This window comes from Oryctolagus cuniculus, chromosome 4, assembly GCF_964237555.1.
Source record: "Oryctolagus cuniculus chromosome 4, mOryCun1.1, whole genome shotgun sequence".
Taxonomy (NCBI): Eukaryota; Metazoa; Chordata; class Mammalia; order Lagomorpha; family Leporidae; genus Oryctolagus; species Oryctolagus cuniculus.
The window spans coordinates 19943392-19964023 of NC_091435.1; the positions used below are offsets into that span (position 1 = coordinate 19943392).

The 20632-nt window shown below is 43.0% G+C and overlaps 1 protein-coding gene across 7 annotated transcripts in view; it reads left to right on the forward strand.

Moving 5' to 3' along the window:
- APP (amyloid beta precursor protein) overlaps nt 1-18327 on the forward strand; it is a 271030-nt gene extending 252703 nt beyond the window's left edge. For 4 of the 7 annotated variants that reach the window (XM_008266826.4, XM_008266828.4, XM_008266829.4 and 1 more), the window contains 4 exon segments: nt 8-61; nt 5876-5976; nt 9518-9664; nt 17375-18327. In XM_008266826.4, coding sequence (XP_008265048.1) covers nt 8-61; nt 5876-5976; nt 9518-9664; nt 17375-17476 — 404 coding nt within the window. In that variant the 3' untranslated portion in view covers nt 17477-18327. 7 annotated transcript variants of the gene reach the window in all.
- Nucleotides 18328-20632: the final 2305 nt, after the last annotated feature.

Consider the following 20632-nt stretch of genomic DNA (forward strand, 5'->3'; position numbering starts at 1 on the left):
TGCCCAGTTGAGCCTGTTGACGCCCGCCCTGCTGCCGACCGAGGACTGACCACCCGACCAGGTATCTGCCCTGCCTGCCTTCCACCTGCTGGCCTCCTGCGCTTGAGCTTGAGCAGACGCCATCCCCCTTCTCCCTTATAAGCCTCTCTGAATCGCACATACTGCAGAACAGAATTGGAAATGACCTTGGGAACCAAACTTGGAAAAATCCCCCTTTGCTTTTCCCTTAAACTTCATTTCCCAAATGCCTAAGTAAGTCACCTATTTTTTTGTTTCTGTGATTTTCTTTTGGAACTTGAGAGATTTTTCTTTAGTGGAAAGAATTCAACAGAACTGTCCTGAAATACGGAATCCCAGACTGGTGCATCAGCATCCTATCAGGTGGTAACTTGATTTACTGCTAGGAGCATCTCTTGGCTTTCTTGTTTGGTCTGGATGGGTGCTTGTCTAACCAAACTGGCCTCAGACTTCAATCAGTTACTGATGTAGATGTGGATTTCCAAAAGATTACTGTCAATGAGTAGCTAAAAAACACAACACATCTGTGTCTACAATTTTGCACCTAAGTCCTTTTTTATATTACCTATAAATCCTATCAAAACTAAAAACTGTTCTTTTATTACAATTACCCAAGCATGAAGAAGAACTCATATTTTCACCTTTGTTCTGTATGCAGCCTCTGGCTCCAACTTAGTTTTTGTCACACCACACCACAGGCACATCCTTGCATGGATGGTGCCTACTCTCTGCACAGCCTCACCCCCAACTGCTAGCAGCTAGTGTGGTCAGTGAATCAGAAAGGGGGGAAGTTATCGAACTGACAAACTGGTATGTTCTGGGGAGATTCTGATCCCAGTAGCACAAATATTGCCTTACTTATCTTTTTCTTTATCCTCATAATGTCCTAGGGCAATAGTCAAGGAAACAGAGAATAAGATTTCATTGAAGGTACAACACCAAAGATCCAACTGTGTCCATTGGTTCAGAGGCATTTGGCAGTGGAGTGAGAAATACATCCTCTCTCCCTCCCTCATAGAGATGGTACAGGCTTGAGCCAGGACTGCCTGTAAGCACAGTCGCTGATAAAGACTGAGAACAGAGCTTGTGGCATCTCTATGTCCTCACACCATGATTAACAGTGGCAGCAGTGACAGTGGAGTAACACATCTTGACTGCTGATCTTGTTGATTTTATAAATCTCTGCCTGTGGAGCTTTTAAGGGGAACTTAAATTATGTAAGTCAGAGACACTTTCAGCTCTCCTAATGTCCTCCTTATTGTCACTGTCAAATAAGTGAATTTCAAGGAGCCGGCAGTTGACGTAGCCATTCTGCTCAGACAGCTGGTGAGGCTCAAGGCTGAGGAGCAGTCCAGTTCTAGCTGCAATCAAAACCAGCTCAGCTTGTGCATGTGTTGGGGACTTTTATTCCTGGTGCTTCACACTTTAAAGACATGGTTTTCTTTTGTAAGTATAAAATGTTGTATAGAAGCACTCAGCCAACCCTCCTAAGTTCCTATACTGGACAAGTTGGGCCTATGAGTGCATAATGAAATAAGAAGGGTAGCACCACCAGTCCATTCTTTTTTTAATCTAACATGAAAAAGTCATTCCCATATACTGTTTTAAGAGAGTCATTGGAAAATACTTAGTGATAAAGGTGGGAGAAAGCCAGTTGGAATCTTTGATATTTCACAAAGACCAATGCACTGACTTCCACAGAAGGCTGAAAAAATTAAATAAGGGCCTTGCTCCCAAGAGCTTAAAGCATAATAAACAACACACTTTACTTGCAAACAAGATGTTTTAAGTGAGGAGACAGTGTACTACCACAGCAGGGGCGTTCTGTTAACCAGGGACCATGGTTTAGATGAGCTTCCAGAGAGGCTACAAAAGCTATGGTCTAGCAAAGACAATGGGGACGATTCTGTACAGATGAGAGAATGGCCTATGGCAGCTTCCTGGCTTACACCACGTAAGATCTGTGCTCCCGAGTAAGAGTCTTACAGAGAAGGAATGCTCACATAGGGAGTTAAAAAGGTCCTAGTTCTGGTTTGTGTCTAGGAATAGTGGCTGCTGGATATGAATTATGACATGATATGCTTTATATTTTTGTACTTGTAAGTAAGTTATCCCTCAAGCAGTTGGACTTACGTCCCTGAGTTGCGTTGCATTCATTTGGGTTCTTCAAAATCACATTTTAGGAGACCACATGCTTGAGTCTAATGGGCCAAATTATATCTTTAGACTTTCTAAACTTAGAAACCCTTCTTAGGATGTGTCATTCAGATAATGACATTGTTTTTCAATAATCACACTTGTCACTCAGAAGCATGTAAAGAATGGTTTTTGTTTTCCCTTGCCCATTGCTTTAGAATCGTGACTGAGGAAAAATGACTTCTCCTTGAGCTTGATATCTGAAAAACCAGAATAGTATGATTTCTAGGATGTAGTGTCACGTACAGACAGACCACAATTGTAACAATAGTGATTTCTGGGCATAATGGCCATTACAGCACTCCTCCTGGCATACTTCCAGGGAAAAGTAGACTCTGAAGGGCAAGTTACACAATTTGAGTAGAATGAAAAGGAAAAAGACATTAGCAGGCTCTTCACATATGGTAGAAAGCTCCTTTTTCCATTATAATGTGTTAACACCTTTCTCCAGTCCTAATAAAGGAAACCGGTCCTTGACCCACCAAGCCATAGAAGTCATCACATAAAAGAACATACCCTCCACCCCTAAATGAACAACAGGCTCTTCCCACTCATGGCTTAGAGAAAAAGAGCTGGAATCCCAGGGCTCATAATGGACTCAATAGAACTCCAGAAAGGTCTCTGGCAAGCCTGTAGACAAAGGCCCCTGCCATTTCTTTAAATGCTTTTCATTACATTCAGTATCATTACTGGTGCTAGTTCCCTATGAAAATCTTCATTAAATGACTATTCTAGGAGATTTCACATAGTTCATGGAAAATGGAATTTAAAGATAAATTTATTTTGGTGCAAAAAAGTCAAAATTCAAGGATAGCTTTTTCATGATGGATATTTTCCATGAACTTTTGGAGACCCCATCTATGCTTGAATTTCAAAGTCATTTCCTACCAACATCAATATATTTTTAACTTAATTTCTAAGAACTTTTTAGAGTACATTCATATCTGCTAAACAAAAAATGAACTAGCAAGAGCTCTCTTTGTTGAGAGTCCGTCAGACCGCTAAGTTGTAAGCCTTCATTAGCTGTTCTGCTGACTTGATAATTGAATTTCTTTTTGTGGGTTTTTTTTTTTTTTTGACCAGTGAAAGTATTCTCATGTATTTTTAGAAATATTACAACTTAGCAGTGGAGAGCTCATTCCTTATTTTTTCAGTATAATGATTTGGCCCCCAAATCTAAAAACTATTGAAGAGAGTTTTCGTAAAAAACCTCAGAAATACATTCTTAACTATTGCATTGCTAGATTCTGATGATAGCAAAAGGTAAGCTGTAAAGAAGTCATCCTGATTATACAAAGATCAGATCCTTAAAGGGAGTCTAGGAAAATAACATACAACTAGTGAGAATTGAAAATTAGTAGTAACATGCCACATAAAAGGTTGTGTTGGATGGCTTTGGTGGAAAAACTGATAATAATTGTTAACTAAGAAGATTATTAAGATTAGAGAGCTCTGCAGCTGTCTGGATTGGGGGGGGGGTGCAGAATTTAGGTCAAAAACAGGACCAAAATGAAAGGAAAACTGTCCTGCTTTAATGGTGTCTCTTATCTCCATATCAAAGAGAGTGACCTTCTGATAAAAGGATATTAAGGCCCAGTACAAATCAAGATTAAAAAAAAAAAAGCACTAGCTCTTTGTATTAGTTATCTAGGTAACTTTGCTAGGTAACAACTAGCTCCAAAATTTAGCAACTTAGGACAGCAAGCATTTAGATTCTTACAGGATTTGGGGTATGGTTCTGGGTTGGGTTTCTCGTGAGAGTGCGATCAAGACACTGTCCAGGCTGTAATCATCCGAAGGCTTAGGCTGGTGAGGCTATTTCCAAAATGGCTCCACATGCAGCTGTTGCACATAAACTCCCTGTAAGAGGGCTGGAGCATCCTCGTACAACATGGCCACCGGCTTCCGGCACACCAGATGATCCAAGACATGGAATGAGAAGGAAGCTCCAGTGCCTTTTACCGCCTCATCTCTGAAGCACTAATGCTGTCATTTCTGCCATCTGTTGTTCACTAGGAAGCAAATCGCTGCATCCAGGCCCACACTCAAGGGAGGAGTATCAGCAAATTTATGGATATGTTTTAAAACTATTGTATCTCTCCATCCAAATCCAAGTCCTTATGACCCAAACAGATCACAGACTAAGAGAACTTGAAGGTGAAACCGAACTGCTGTCAGTGGTCTATGGAACACTGGATTACAGGAAAAGAGCTAGCGTAGTAGATACAGGAAAACATACTCTGGAAAGCAGAAGGGAGCAAAGATAGCGCCACAAACTGCAAGCCAGGTGCAGTTGATAATTGATCACTGATAATGATTGGGAATCTGGTTTTGCATGGCTTATGAATGGACGTTTTGTGTGTCATTTGACAGGAACACACTGATATGTCACAGCCAGCAAGGGTGCCCTGGATTTGGCCAAATTGTCCTTACATTCTCTCTGTATGGGCTCCACAGTTAGACTCGCACAGCCTATGCTCTAGATTGGCTTTTCCATGTCAGCAGGTGTGTGAGAAGTTTCACAGCACCTCAGACAAGGTTGGAAAGAGTGATAAGAGCAAGAGCAACAGATCAGCTCCATAGGAAAGGAGAGAGCCAGGAATCTGCAGTCCATGTCGGAGGGGAATCCACAGGAACCTGCTGCCTCCCATCTGCCACCTGTCCAAGGCAGTCATGTGGTCTGGAGGGTGTGGCTTGCTCAAGGCTGACCCGGAGTGGACACTAGAGAGAAACCAGTTGGCTTAGTGTAAGAGGACCATCCTAGAAGGCAGAATTATCTAACTAGAAGCAAACTGATACTCATCTGTTCAAACAGGAGCAGACAGCCTACCTCTTGGGGGAACCCTGTGGAGAATATGATGATAAAAGCCTCAGATTCTGAGCTTTAAACCTGAAATGCTGCAACAAGGAAGCTGCTATGTATCTCGTATACTTCTGGTTTTTGTTTTAAAGATACTTTGCATTTTGTTTTTAAGCTCCAGATTATTGTTTGAATAATGAAATTGATTCTAGCAATTAGTGTAAGAGTCCTATAACAATTTTACAGAAGGAAGAATTAGTAGGTTATATTTTCTGTTACTCTCAAAGAAGCATTTTAAAATGTACTGAACCAATTAAATTCTGTATCTATAACTAGAATACTTAACTAAATAAATTATAAATTTTTTTCAATGCTTTACTGCATAGATACATGAACATAATTTGTAATTGGAGCAGAGCCCCAAAGTAGCGGTTTTGTTCCACCAGGTAATTAATGCTCATTTCTAAAGCCTTTCATTATTTTTTTTCCTGAAGTAATGAGATCAGATGGAAAAGGCCACATAATAGGCTAACAATGAGCCCCTAAACCAAGCAAATGTATTCTAGGAGCAAAACCTTGCCAACCTCCCAACTAGCATTTAACTTCCATTTTTCTCCTTTATAAAAGGAGAAAAGGCAGTGGAAGCCTCAAGTTCAGATTTTTTTTAACTTCTTTTTCTTTGAAATAGGTGGTGGTTAAGGCTTTAAATACAAGGTGTCATTTTTCCTTAAAGCAAATCATTCATCCATTTTCCTCTAACTTCAGGCTTGAAATAAGTTTTTGATAGCCTTTGTTTCATGGTATTGTTCATGGGTAAAACTAATTGATCATCCTGCATATTTTAATTATGATATCATGCAGGTTCCGGATTGACAAATATCAAGACAGAAGAGATCTCCGAAGTGAAAATGGATGCGGAGTTCCGACATGATTCTGGATATGAGGTTCATCATCAAAAATTGGTTAGTAAAACAATCTCCCTCTCCCCACGACCCTGTGTGCCCTGTCAAGTGACCTCTGGATTCTTACTCCTGCTGTGCCAGCAATCAAATTAGGGAAAAGAGAAAAGAAAAATAAGATGCTTCCCTCTAATAATATAGAACTCAGAAGAAAAGTAACAATCTGTATCAAGTTCTTCCCGAATAGAAGGTAGTTAAGCCCATGTAGAACTTAAGTGGAATTAATTTCAGTGCAGTAACCACTGTCATTAACTTGCACTCTATTTTCTAGAAAAAATGGGTTTAAACAATCCTAAAATCTGAAATGCTGCAAAACCCTACATTTGTTGAGCACTGAGATGCTGCCGTAAATGGAGAAGTTCACACCATGAATCTTAGTTTCATTAAGTTCTTAAGAAGATTGTATGATGGTGTTGGCGCTATGGTGTAGCTGGTTAAGCCGCTGCCTGCAGCACAGGCATCCCATATGGGTGCTGGTTCAAGTCCCGGCTGCTCCACTTCCCCTCCAGCTCCCTGCTAATGTACCTGGGAAAGCAGTGGAAGATGTCCCAAGCGCTTCGTCCCTGCACCCATGTGGGAGACCTGGAAGAAGCCAAGCTGTCTCATCATGTGTATGCAGATATTCCCAAATCCAAAACAATATGAATACTTCTAGACCTAAGCATTTTGGATGAGGGACCCTCAACTGTAATAGGTTTATCCGAAGCAGCAGAGCGACACTACTGGGTTTTACTCTTTCATTCCCTCTCCTACCTTCCACAAAGCAGTTCTCTTGCAAGAATAAGATCACAGGGACCCTGCCAGGCAGGTGGGAGCAAGAGGTGAGCTGGACCCCATGGTGCTCCCTAATCGTGTTATTTATCAAAAGGTTTGGTCAAGAAAGATAGCTGTTTCCTTTTCAGATAAAACCACTTTCCCCTCCTAATCTTAGAATTGGAATAAATTAAAAAAAAAAAAACAGTCATCTCCTTTGCAGGTAGCTCCAGTATTTATATAAAATCCTAAGCTTAGAAATTCAGATAAATCAAATCCTGCATTATGTTAGGATTCCTTCCATCTTATCTGTAAGCACTGTTAGGGCACAAATTAATAAAGCAATTTTATCACCCATTTAGTGGCAAAACATAGAAACATAACTCTCACAGCAGGAATTGTTATTGTGCGTTTGCTGTATTTCAAGTGGTAAATATCTTCCCAGAATTCATAAAGTTTATAAATCCTAATATTAATCTCCAAAACAAAACCTGTTTAAGTATTATCGATGCCTCTTTTCACTCTAAATAATTGTGGCAACTTGAAAACTGTCTTGGGATTTAGATTTGCATTAACTCCTATAATCTTTTTTACAGATACACAGTTAGCCTTTTCACTGGCAAACTAATCGGGTATCAATTATTGTAAAATCAGGGGTGCTCTTGATCTGACTGGAGGGGTTTAAAACAGAAATGGAATTGCTGACGAGTTGGGAGCTGGCGAAGCAGAAATCTGAAGATTAATAAGCAGATCTGTGTTTCCTGGATTCTGTATCATGGAAGCCCCTCTCCATAATTACACTAACTCTTATAATGCAACAGTGATTAATGGTGGCAGCAGCAATTAGAATCAGCTCCCTTTACTGAAATAGTTGATAAGATAATGTACTATAATTAGTGCAATGAATATTACAAAATTACAATATTTTCTTAAAGACATAGGAATAGGTCCAGACATAGACCCCTTCCTGATAATCTCATAGTGATCATTAGCTAATTAATGATTTGCTCATTCTAAATATGTTGAGCTAGCATATTTGTTTAGTAAGGGGAACAATTATGGATAATTCTAATATTTCTGATATACCATAAGTAACACCCTTTTAGAAATTTGTATAACTTGCTATTTTGTGTTGTCATTTTAGATTGCTAGGATGTTGGTTTTAGCAATCAAAATTGGTCATTTTGCAATCTTCTTTAAAATTATTTTATCATTCATTTTATTTGAAAGCAGAAAGGCAGTGAGATCTCTTATCTGCTGGTTCAGTGCTCGAATGCCTGCAACAACCCAGGTGGTGACAGGCCAGGGCCAGGAGCCTAGAGCTCAATCTGGGTCTCCCACATGGGTGGTAGAACTCCAAGTACTTGAGCCCTCATCTACTGCCTCCCAGGGTGTGCATTAAGAGGAAGCTGATCTCATAAGCCAAGCTAGAACTTGAACCTTGGCACCCAGAAAGGGGAGGCATGTGTCCCAAACAGAGTCTTAACCACTATATCAAAAAAAATGCCCACATTTCATTTTGCTATCTTGAAGCTATGTTGAAGGCATTATTTAAGGAACTGTTTTCATAATGGTATATTAAAAAACAGTAAATATTTCATAAGTTTGTCTTCTATTTGATCTATTTACATTATTTGAATAACCAGATGATGTGAGTTAAAGTGTGTTCATATAATTCTGCTTAAATAGATGCAGTTGAGAAAGAATGACTTGCTTTCCAAAAAACATGAAGGAAAATAGTGCAGTAAATTTGCCATACAGAATAATTTTCTTCTTTGCCATGTTCTCCAAATTTAATGTTCAATAGCAAGTGAACAGCAAGAAAATAGTAACACTAAGTTTTGGTTTCTGGAGACAATGTAGTCAGACAATGGGAATTAAGTGTGACTATTAAAATTCTTGCTGCCTACTGCTTCTTCCTATGGAAATTAAAGGATTGTGCTCCTCAAGGTTAATTATAATCCTGCTGAATTAATGTGGCTAACAGTGGATTCTGTTGAACTCTTTTTGAATGTTTATTTCTGTGCATTAAAAATGCCCCTCCAAGGAAGTGAGGGTGTATCTGCAGGTCTCAGAAGCACCTAGGGCACGGTCATGTGTAGTCAGACACCAGGTCTCCCGGTTTCACACTGCCATGCCTGGGAGAATGCTGGCCCCCTAAGTTGGTCATGATCCATGCCTTTCTAGCTTTTGATAGATCCAGGAGCTACATCCCACCCTTCATCAGATGTTCCTCCTGTCAACAGGTTACAGTCCCTGCAGACTTCTGTTTTGACAGATGGAGGGAAGATAGGAAGTTCCTAGGAAGTGGGGAAGCCACCTGTTGTATTTCATTAAGCAAGCACCATACATTTGACCAGCCAAAGAATGTACTATTGTGGGGCAGGCATTTGGTCTATCAGTTAAGATACCTGTTAAGATGCCTGCATCCCATCTTGGAGGGCTGGGGTGCAGTTCCTGGCTCTGGCTCCTGACTCCAGCTTCCTGCCAGTGCAGATCCTAGAAGGCAGCAGTGGTGGCTCATGGAATTGGGTTCCTGCCACTCACAGAGGAGACCTGGATTGCATTCCTGGCTCCTCGCACCAGCCCTGGGCATTTCAGGCATTTGGGGAATAAATTAGCAGATGGGAGCACTTTATCCATTTCTCTGCCTCTCAGATTATATTTTTGTTAATTAAAAACATTTTAAGGGTTAACATTGAGTTAGGACAGAATCTGTGCTAAAGCTTTTCGCACACCTCATCCAAATGTGTCCTGCAATTACAGCCCTTTTTCTTGACTTGTTTTCAAGGTGTTCTTTGCTGAAGATGTGGGTTCAAACAAAGGTGCGATCATTGGACTCATGGTGGGCGGTGTTGTCATAGCGACAGTGATTGTCATCACCTTGGTGATGCTGAAGAAGAAGCAGTACACATCCATCCATCATGGTGTGGTGGAGGTAGGTAAACACGGCTACACAGTTGCAAGTGGGAATTAAGACTAAGAGAAACTGTATTTACCTTTAGGCAAGATGGCCCAAGGATTTCTTTAGGGGAAAAGAAAATCAGTATTCTTCCATGGTGCTCAGGTTACAGCTGCTCTTTTCTTGTTTTGATTTTCATTCATTCCAACTTACTGTGCATACTATGATCAAGCACTGAGCTTGCACATCTTCTCTTACCATGTATATTGAAATTATCAATAATAATGTTAACAAGGTCTGGCTTTAAAAAAAATTGCAATTAACCTGGGACATTTAAAACAAAAGCAACAGCAAGAAAAAAATGTCATATGAAAAATGAGATGGGAGGTTGTTTTCCAAAAATAATCTAAATACATTTATTCCTAGATTTTCTGTATGTATCTCAGACTTCTAAATAAATAAGATAATAGTAAATAATACCCTCAGAAAAGTCTGTAATCTTTAAACTTTTGCAGAAAATCACATTGTACCAAAGTGCCCAGAAAAACATACAGGATTATTACTCAAGATATGCTTCAACCTGCTAACCTGCACTTCTGCCCTTAGTATCTTAGTCTCAGGGTGCTACTGCACAGTCACAATTACTGTCCTTTGTTATTTCCTTTATAATCTCTATCCCCACAAGCCAAGCTAATGGGTGCATAGCACAGAAGTAGTGGATTACAGCAACACAACACGAAACAGTAGCCACGAGATTGTTCAAATATAATTTCTTAAACTCGTAATTCCCACCCCGCCCTCTCTGAATCATAACTTCTTTTGTAGAACTTTTAAAATGTACTTTCGTTGGGGAAAAAATAAAAAATCTCAGGATGTGCAACATTTTAGTAAATTGTATTTAGAAAGAGGAAGTCATTACGTCTTAAGAGTCATAGAATTTTTTGAGCTGGAAGCGATCAGTGATCAATCAGACTGATCTCATTTTGTTGGTGAGAAAACTCATGCGACACAAGTCCCACCCCATGTCAGATGAAGCAGGGTTCAAGGTCAGAGTCTGGATTTCCCTTCATGCTAATCATTACTTTTCCCATCCAAGAGAAGGCCAGATGTTTCCAATGAGTTAAACATCTCACCCCAAGGAAATGTGCTCCAAACATACAATTCTTCATTGCAGGGAGGCAGAAGCAGTTTAAATAAAGTTAGTGGTGAAACCAGAAACCGCATCCTGTTCAGTGCTTAAAATCTCCGCAGACCACCTGTTTGCAGGAGCTGCTGTTGGAAGTGGGTTGAGACTGATTTTCCTGGCCCAGACTGGAGGGGATGTGGTAAAGAGCAGTGCAGTGGACAAAACTCGAACAACAGTGGTTCACAGGATGAAAAAGAGCTGAATGGGTCACAAACTGGAGTACAAAAACATTTAAAAAGCAACAATGACATCTAGTTTGAAATACTGCTTGTTTTATAATAACAGAACTCAGCTTGTGTCTCTTGAAACATGTATATGTATTACCATAACATCCCTTTTCTCAAATCCATTTTTTATTTCACTTCAATGCCATGTTCGGGCAAAAATGTTTCCCCATATGAGGACTTCAAACTTTTTGTGGAAAATGAATATTACAAAAAGGCTATCTGTATGTGTATTTCAAACCTTTTCTGTGCAAAAATAAGCCCATCTTTTAATTGTCCATAAGCTTTTTGAAATATTCTTGTACTTAAGTTTCAAAATGCTCTTTAACATAACTGCCTTGACTTGAGGAGTCTGCCAAGAGGCAGCTTCCTGTCTGCACGATTTCTATCAAGTAAATTACGTCTTTGATGCCAGAGGCCCAAGAGCTTCTCTTGGATTCCATAGCAAAGATCAGGAGCATAAATGTCAGAAATTAATTTACGCGCAGTTCTTGGCCGGGAAGGCAGAAATCAAGGTGTCGGCTGGTTTGGTGTCTTCTGTGGCCTCTTTGGCTTGCAGATGGACCTTCTCCCTCTGTCTTCACTTGGTCTTTGTGTTCTGTGGCCTTATCTCCTACTCTTTTTTTTATATATAGAGTTACAGAGAGAAAGAAGGAGAGGCGGGGGGTGGGGAGGGCCTTCCATCCACTGGTTCACTCCCCAGTTGGCTGGAGCTGCGCTGATCCGAAGCCAGAGCTAGAAGCTTCGGCCAGGTCTTTCCACATGGGTGCAGAGGCCCAAGCACTAGGGCCATCTTCTACTGCTTTCCCAAAGCCATAGCAGAGAGCCGGATCGGAAGTGGAGCAGCTGGGACTTGAACTGGTGGCCATATGGGATGCTGGCACTGCAGGCAGCTGCTTTACCTGCTAGGCCACAGCCCCAGCCACATTCCTCTTCTTTTAAGGACCCTAGTCATACTGGATTAGAAGCCTCATAACCTCATTGAGCCTTATTTAGCCTCTGTAAATGCCCCATCTCTTCATACAGTCACATGGAATAGAGGAATACAAAGGGGCAAGGTCAGCCAACACCGAGCCCGGTGACGCTGAGCAGAAGGGGCTCTGTGCTTTGCTGTGCGTGAGACTTCCCAGGTGCTATTCTGCGAGGCCACATGCCCAGGTCCCACCCCAGACCTAGGAAAACAGAATTCCCGAACAGGAAGCAGGAAAGCAAAGTGTTAAAATTCTCCCAGCTGACCCAGACAACACTGGTCAGTTTTGAGATCCACTCAGTATTTCACCTCCTTCTAGTTACTCCCTCAGCAAAGCTTGACAGGAAAAAATGCTATCTCTTGTCTAAGAGGTAACGAGGCGCCTTTTAATCAGCACTCCTCCAGACCTGCCTGGGTTAGACATTTCTTTTGGTCAGTTCCCAAGAACTGTCTCCTTGGACTTGAAATGTCAGTGGAGAACTAGAGGCTTTAACCCAGATTCTAGGGGAGAAAAATAACATTTTTTAAGCTTAGAGACTTTGGAAGGAGCAAAACAGAGGGAGGACCCTTGTCAAGCTCTTCTGCAAGACTCCCTTTGCTGTCTAATTGACAGCAAGCTTGACACACTGTTGTAGATTGAGTGCCTCACCTTGTTTGTGGTGTTGCGTTTCTTCTTCCTTAAAGAAAGATGTTGTCCAGAGCCTGGACAGCATCCTCTGTTCCCTCTTTCCAGACCTTCTGTAGTGACCCTTTGTCCATCAGTGTTGGCTAGAACTTCACCTACGGAACTGTCTGCTGCCCTTAGGAGGTATAGCCTCTCTAGGGTGGTAGATCTTGGACACCCAGAGTTCCCAGGGGGAGCGCAGTGCTGTGAGGTTTCTGATCACCCTTTCTCCCAGAGCACCCCGGATTCAGCACTGGTTGGAAGTGCCCCACCTGCACACATTGGAAGGGGAACACACAGTTCACCCTGCCTTACCTGCCTCTTCCACCCTCAGGCGCATCAGCCCCCTGTGTCCACAGGTTCCCCATCCACAGAAATCAGCCAACCAAGTATCAAAAGTATTTGGGAGAAAAAAAGTGTCTATAACCAAACTGCCCAGACTTTTTCTTGTCATTATTCCCAAAACAATGCCATATAAGAGCTATTTATATAGCTTTTCTATTATATTAGGTATTAAGTAACCAAAGATGATTTAAAGCATACAGGAGGATATGTGTGGGTTACATGCAAATACTACACCGCATTATATAAGACACTTGAGTATCCATGAATTTTGATATCTGAAGGAGAACCTGGGACCAGCCCCCTCTGGGTACCAGGGGATGACCACACATGGAATTATTTATGTCCAGCTGTGGTTAACCTGCTTCATTAATGAGCACTTCTGATTCACTAAGAATAAAATGAGTAATTTCCTTCCCCCTCCCGGGAGAGAACACCGTTGCACTTGACACCATTGCTGGCTGAACAAGATGCCATGGAAGCCCTGGTCTCCAGGAAACCTCTCGTGCTTAGAGACAGTGTTGCTTGATTTAGCTTTCTGCGGAGTCATGGCATGTGACTTTTCCTGACATATGAACACCATCAAAATGTCTTGAGAGGTTCTTTCTTCCTAGCAAGAACTTGACCCTCCAGGATCGAGGCACCTGGCAGGTACTAACTGGTTGTAGAGCAGCCGGAGAGGGTGTCAGGGGTTAAATCTCAGGCTGGATCCCTGTTGTTTGGCCCAACTTGGTGCCATGTTTGTGGGGACATCAGTGATACACATCCTGCTGCTTTTACTGCACGTCATATGATTTAGTGTTCACTGCCCCTCCTGCAAGATTCCATCCCCAGCTGAATACTCCTGACACCACAGTAATGCAGCAAAACTAAATCGAGAGAGACTGTTGTATCTGGACGATCTGGTAGTTGCACTATAAATTCCTCCGGTTATGGTGAAGCCATCCCAAGAGTCAAGTTTAGGGAGAAAGAGATGTGCAAGGGACATAAACCAAAGGGTATTCAGCAGTTCTAGTCGAAGCTATTTTAGGACGAGGTCAGTCAGGCTGTTTGGACTCAGCTCTTTCCAATGTGTGCAGCCACACTGCAGCACAGTACAGGGAGCCCCAGGTCTCTCTGGAAGATGCAATGCATGGCACCACGAGCCAAATGAAGTCTTCAGGTCAGTCACCACTGCTGTCCAACCTAGGCAGTCCAGACTGAACATTCAGAGGTGGTGTGCATGGATGTTTTCGTCTCAGCCACTGACAGATGCTCCTGTCTGGGGGTAGGGTCCGGGATCTGTCCCTGACCTCTTTGTTCATCATTGCTTCCAGAACAATCACTACTCAATCAAACCTCCCCGACTCTGCTTTAAGGAAATGATTTTGCTGCGTTGGTGCAGGGACCTTGTCTGCACAGGGTCACCACGTGGCTGGCCTTTGTATGGTGGCCCATGTCACTGCTGTGGCTTAGCCACCAAGAAGGGCTTGATGAGCCTTGATGAAGAGGAAGGTTCACCCTCGAGTGGTAGCTTTATCCATAGATGTGGATTCTTGGGTTTTTCTCTTCTTTAAGGAGATCAGGGATAAAAAGACATAGCGTAGCCTCCTTGGGTGCCATCCTGTGCAGATAATCCCCTTCTGTAGCTCCTGAGCCCCTTGAAGTCTGAGGGCCAAGCCGCCCCACAGCAGGAATAGCAAGACTTTGCTGCCCTCCCAGTGGCAAAGGTTAACGAGAATTTGCTAGAAGAACCAAGGCCCCAAGAAGTCAGGTGCTTGATTGCACACCGACCTCTGAGCATTGCATTTCCAGCAGGGCTCTAAGCGGCTTTGGAATTTGAAGAGGAGGTAAAGCTACTAAACTTCCAGGTGTTCCCTGCAAATAGTTACTGGCAGCCGGTGTGAACGCTGATGTGCCTCTTGCAGGAGATAAAACTATGATATTCCAACAACCAACCAGCATTAGGGTTTTTCCTCCCTGCAAAAGTACAGCCATTTTGTACTAAACAAGTTAATTTTTTTAACCCTGACATTCCCCAAAATCTCAGTTAGGAGGTGATGCAAACAGATACCCGAATGCAAGGCACATACTGCTGCAGACAGGCCCTGCCAAACAGGTCAGAGCTTGAATGGAATTCCTCCTGCTCACCTTTCACGGAGGTGGTTGAATTTCACAAGCCTGTGGCTAATGATGCAATTCCCAGGGGAGCCAGGTGAGCTCATTTGTTGACAAGGATGCAGAAGAAAGAAAGAGGAAGGGGTGGGGAATACACCTGCGAGTGACTTCCCAAGGGTGGTGATGCGCAACAGCTCCTTGAGAGAGTGTGGCTCTTGGGGAGCGATTGTTGGCAACATTGTTCTGAGGGAGAAACGCCCAGCCCTGTCCTTGAACTCACCAAGGATGTGGCTGCAGGTGACAGTTAATGGGGGGCATGCTGTCCTTCTGTGAAAGAACCTTTAAGAATCAGGACACCCCATGGAGGAAACACTGTGCAGAGGCACAAGGAAGCCAGATGTGTGTCTGTTCCAGCTGCCTGAGCTTAGTCAAGGGGATTCCACTTCCTGCCCAGACTAAACTGCCAGTCGGTCCATGAAGTGGGGTCGTGCAGAGGCCCACAGCGGAACCTGATTATTTACTTGCTAGCCTGTGGGGCGTAGTCATGGCATCCCCACTCCAGCCCCAGGCCTGAGTCCTGGCGCCCACACCATGTGCTCTCTGGCAGTTTTCCCAGGCTTGGTTCAGAGGCACCGCTGCAGTGGGGCGGCTGTGTGCTCTCAGAGCCAGGCCAGATGGGCTGTCAGGGAACAAGGCTGCACAAGATGCCAAATGTCAGTTGACAACTCCTAAGTGGTAGGGAAAGGGCCTGCAGCAGTCTAGAAATGAGGTGGGAGGCCAGTTTCATCATGCACACACTGGAGAATATCCCTTGAGAGGAAAACCGTCTGCTTGGTGCATCAGCACATTGCTATAGGAAACATGCTTGTTCCTCCTCATGACGTGTGTGTGTGTGTGTGTATTCTCTTGGCCTGCCAGTGGTTCCAGTAGGAAATTTTTTAATTCATTCAGCAAAATTAAATACCTTCTCTCTTCTCTATACTGGGAGAAGTATAGTATGTGTCTCTGTACCTTTCAATTTTTAAAATTTGAAGTGATGTGTGCATATCAAGGGGGCTACTACTTGGCACAATAAAAGAAGAATTTAGGGAAGACTTGCTGGTTTTGATTATAGGAAGTCTTTTTCTGAGCTAAGCCCCAAGGGCTGTAGGATGCTAAGGGGCTACATACAGAGTGCAAGACAAAGATCTTCCACTCACTGGTTCACTCCCCAAATCCCACAACAGCAGGCCTGGCTGGGCCACCCTGAAGCCAGAAGTCCAGAACTCCATCCAGGCCTCCCACATGTTTGGTAGGGACCTGTGTACTTGAGCCATCGCCTCTGCCTCCCAGGGTGCACATCAACAGGGGGCAGAAATCTAGAGTGGAGCTGGGACTCATTCACACATGGGATGGGGTCATCCCAAGTGGTGTCATAACCACTGCTCTAAACACCCACCCCTACCATTGTTTTAGTTATTAAGACTGTCAGACCTGACATTTGTGACATTTGATGAAGATGGGCGAATAGCAGTTTAAGAAACAGTGGTTTTTCTACATGGCTCTGGGTGTCACCCAGTCTGTTCTACTGAATCCCTTTCTGTGAGGCTCTTGCCTTTCTTTCTAGGTAACCACCATACTCTGAAGTAAAACAGCCTTCCATCATAGCTCTTCAACCTTATTAAGCAAACAGGGAGTTACCCAGTTACTGTTGTGTTGAAGCAACAGCAACCAATGAGCACTTTGCAGTCAAGGCTCTCGGCGCCACCTGGTGGCGAGAGGAAACATATACATAACTCGTGGCAAAGGCACTCTGCTCTAAGTCAAGGTTCAGGAGGAAAGGAGAAAAATCCTCAGTGTTCTGCAATCTTTGCAAAAGAAGAGTAGCACACTCCTTTTTACGGCTCTGCCAGTACTGTGCACAGGTATTGCACTGTGCACTTTTTTTATTTGACAGGTAGAGTTAGAAAGGTCTTCCATCCAATGGTTCACTCCCCTAAAGGCCACCACGGCTGGCGCTGTGCCCATCCGAAGCCAGGAGCCAGATGCTTCCTCCTGGTCTCCCATGCGGGTGCAGGGCCCAAGGACTTGGGCCATCCTCCACTGCCCTCCAGGGCCACAGCAGAGAGCTGGACTGGAAGAGGCGCAGCTGGGACTAGAACCCGGCGCCCATATGGGATGCCGGCACTGCAGGTGGAGGATTAACCAAGTGAACCCACAGTGCCGGTGCTGCATTGTGCACTCTTACAAGATTTTTAATTCAATGCTCATCCCTGCTTTTCAGGTTGACGCAGCTGTGACCCCTGAGGAGCGCCACCTCTCCAAGATGCAGCAGAACGGCTATGAGAACCCAACCTACAAGTTCTTCGAGCAGATGCAGAACTAGACAACCGCCACAGCAGCCTCTGACGTTGGACAGCAAACCATTGCTTCACTACCCATCGGTGTTCATTTATAATGTGGAAAGAAACAAGCCCTTCGGTTTTATTATTTACTCATTATCGCCTTTTGACAGCTGTGCTGTAACACAAGTAGATGCCTGAACTTGAATTAATATACAGATCAGTAATGTATTTTCTCTTGACATTTTGGTCACCATACTACATTATTAATGGGTTTTGTGTACTGTAAAGAATTTAACTGTATCAAATTAGTGCATGAATAGATTCCTGATTATTTATCACATAGCCCCTTAGCCAGTTGTATATTATTCTTGTGGTTTGTGACCCAATTAAGCCCTACTTGAAATATGCTTTAAGAATCGATGGGGGGTGCTTCCTGTGAGCGTGGGAGTTTAGCTGCTTCTCTTGCCTAAGTATTCTTTTCCTGATCACTATGCATTTGAAACATTTTTAAGTATTCCAGATGACTTCAAGAATTTCTTTCCATGATTGCATTTTACTGTACAGATTGCTGCTTCTGCTATATTTGTGATATAGGAAATAAGAGGATACACGTTTATTTCTTTGTGCCTGTTTTATATGCACACATTAGGCATTGAGAATTTCAACTTTTTTTGTCCATGTATCTTTGGATCTTTGATTAAAAAAAGAAAAACAAGAAGAATCCCTGTTCATTGTAAGCACTTTTACAGGTGGGGGGGTGGGAGTGCTCTGCTGGTCTCAAATAAGCAAGAATCCTCCCCAAAACTTTTTCTGCAGGATGATTGTACAGAATCATTGCTTATGACATGATAGCTTTCTACACTGTATGACATAAATAAATTAAATAAAATAACCCTGGGCAAGACTTTTCTTTGAGGGATGTCATCCTGTGGACCTTAAACAGTCAAAATAATTTTGGGTGCAGAGAAAGGCAAATTCCATTTCCTTTTGTCACAAGAAAATGCAGACCGAAGAGGCGAAGGGCCTGGGGAAGGCATGCATAGACAGACCCTTGGGACTTGTCTTTAATTCGTACGCAATGGTATTTTTTTCATGTAAAGAAACACATTCTTAGATGAGTGCCAGTGTGCAGTGTGGATGACTGAACTGATCATCTTGATTATTTAGTGAGCTGTAGACCAGAGAGAAACTTCCCATATTGGGCATTCATACTCGTGTGACTTAGTTGAGTAGGAAATTGGGGCCAGCATCTATCTCCCAGTGCTGCTACAGTGTCTCCTAGACCTAAAAGTTTTGACTTGGCCAAGTCCTCAAGAGTGTCCCAAATAAGAGAGACAAAGTTCTGAGGACATAAGAATTAAGACCAGCCAATAGTCGTCTCTAACGCAGTTTTTTGACCTAGCACTATCGATGTTTTTCGGGGAATAATGCTGTGTTGTGGGACCTGTCCGGAGCACTGCTAGATGTTTAGCAGCACCAGCAATCAAACATGACTCCAGGCCTTGCCAGGTGTCCCTAGGGGGAGCCAAGTCACCCCCACTTGTAGTTTAACTGAATGTCATGTAGACAGAGGTTTTTACTGGAGAAGTCTTCAGGCTGCCATAACAGAATAGCAGACTGAGTGGCTGAGACAATGAACCTTATTTCTCCAGTTCTGGAGGCTGGAAGCGTGAGGTCTAGGGAGGGCGGCCTTCCCCTCACAGATGGCCACCTTCTCACTGGACCTCCCACGATGGAGAAGTTCTAGTCCCTGCGTTTGAGGTGGGCACCAAACCCCCCAGGAGGACTTTACCCTCCTGACCTCATCCAACTGTTATCGCCCCCCAAAGGCCCCACCTCCAGAAAACCTCGGATCTGACTGCTACTCCTGCTACTCCCAAGACCTTAGAACACATTGTCCCTGCTGTTTTTGCAGGGCTGCGCTTGGCCACGTGTTCACCTGAGACTCCACCAAGCACCTGTTAGCTTTAGATTGCAGCCTTTTAAATAAAACATTAAGCCAGAGGAGTAATCATAATAGTTTCATCCTGTCACTCCGCAGTATGAACAAACAGCTAAAATTCATCTAAGTGTATCCTGTTTTCGTGAGCGCAAAATTGCCTGCTAGGGCAATTATACAGGATTGCTGTATGAGGGTACTTGGAAAAGTTCATGGAAAATGGAACTAAAAAGTTTATTTTGAAAGCTGCATATATGAAATACATGAAATTTGTTCTTTATGTAATTTTTAATAAAAAAAAAGTTTCATGGGAGGGGCTGATGCTGTGGCATAAAGGGTAAAGCCACTGCCTGCAGTACCGGCATCCCACGCGGGTGCCAGTTAGAGTCCCGGGCGCCTGGGAAAGTAGTAGAAGATGGCCCCAGTCCTTTGGCCCCTGCACCCACGTGGGAAACCCAGAAGAAGCTCCCAGCTCCTGGCTTCTGATAGGCCCAGCTCCGGCCGTTGCAGCCATTTGGGGAGTGAACCAGTGAATGGAAGACCTCTCTCTGCCTCTGCCTCTCTGTTATTCTGCCTTTCAAATAAATAATAAATATATCTTTAAAAACTTCATGGGAAAATAGAATTTTTAAAATGTTTAATTTTTTGCCAAAAAATCCCGAAATTCATGTATACAAGCAATATAAAAATGTGTGGGAAATGCATATTATTAATAAACTACATGGATTTCAGCATTTTTCAATCAAAACTTAATTCCCTTTTTTCCATGAACATTTTGAAAATATGCATGTTATGATTTATATGAAAAATTCAATATATGGATACAGATTGATACATGTATTAGTATATTAAAATTAAAAAATGGACACCTTGTAGTCTTGGTTCTTAAACTCACGTAGAGTGAAAGGATTCTCCAGGTATCTGGAGATTGTTCAGTGAGTAGGTCATTCATGTAAGACTAAAGCGCAAACAGATGACAGTAGTAGTTGCCTACCCAAACTCAGTGAGGCCTGGGGAAAGCAGTGGAGGATGGCCCAAGTGCCTGGGCCCCTGCTACCCACATGGAAGACCTGAAGGAAGCTCCTAGCTTTGGTCTGGCCCAGTCCCAGCCATTGTAGCCATCTGAAAAGTGAGCCAGCAGATGGAAGGTCTCTTTGTCTCTCCTTCTCTAACTCTGAATTCCAAATAAATAAATCTTGGAGGAAAAAAAAAGCCAACTCAGTAGAGTTAATTTGCCTTTTTTTTTTTTTTTTTTTTT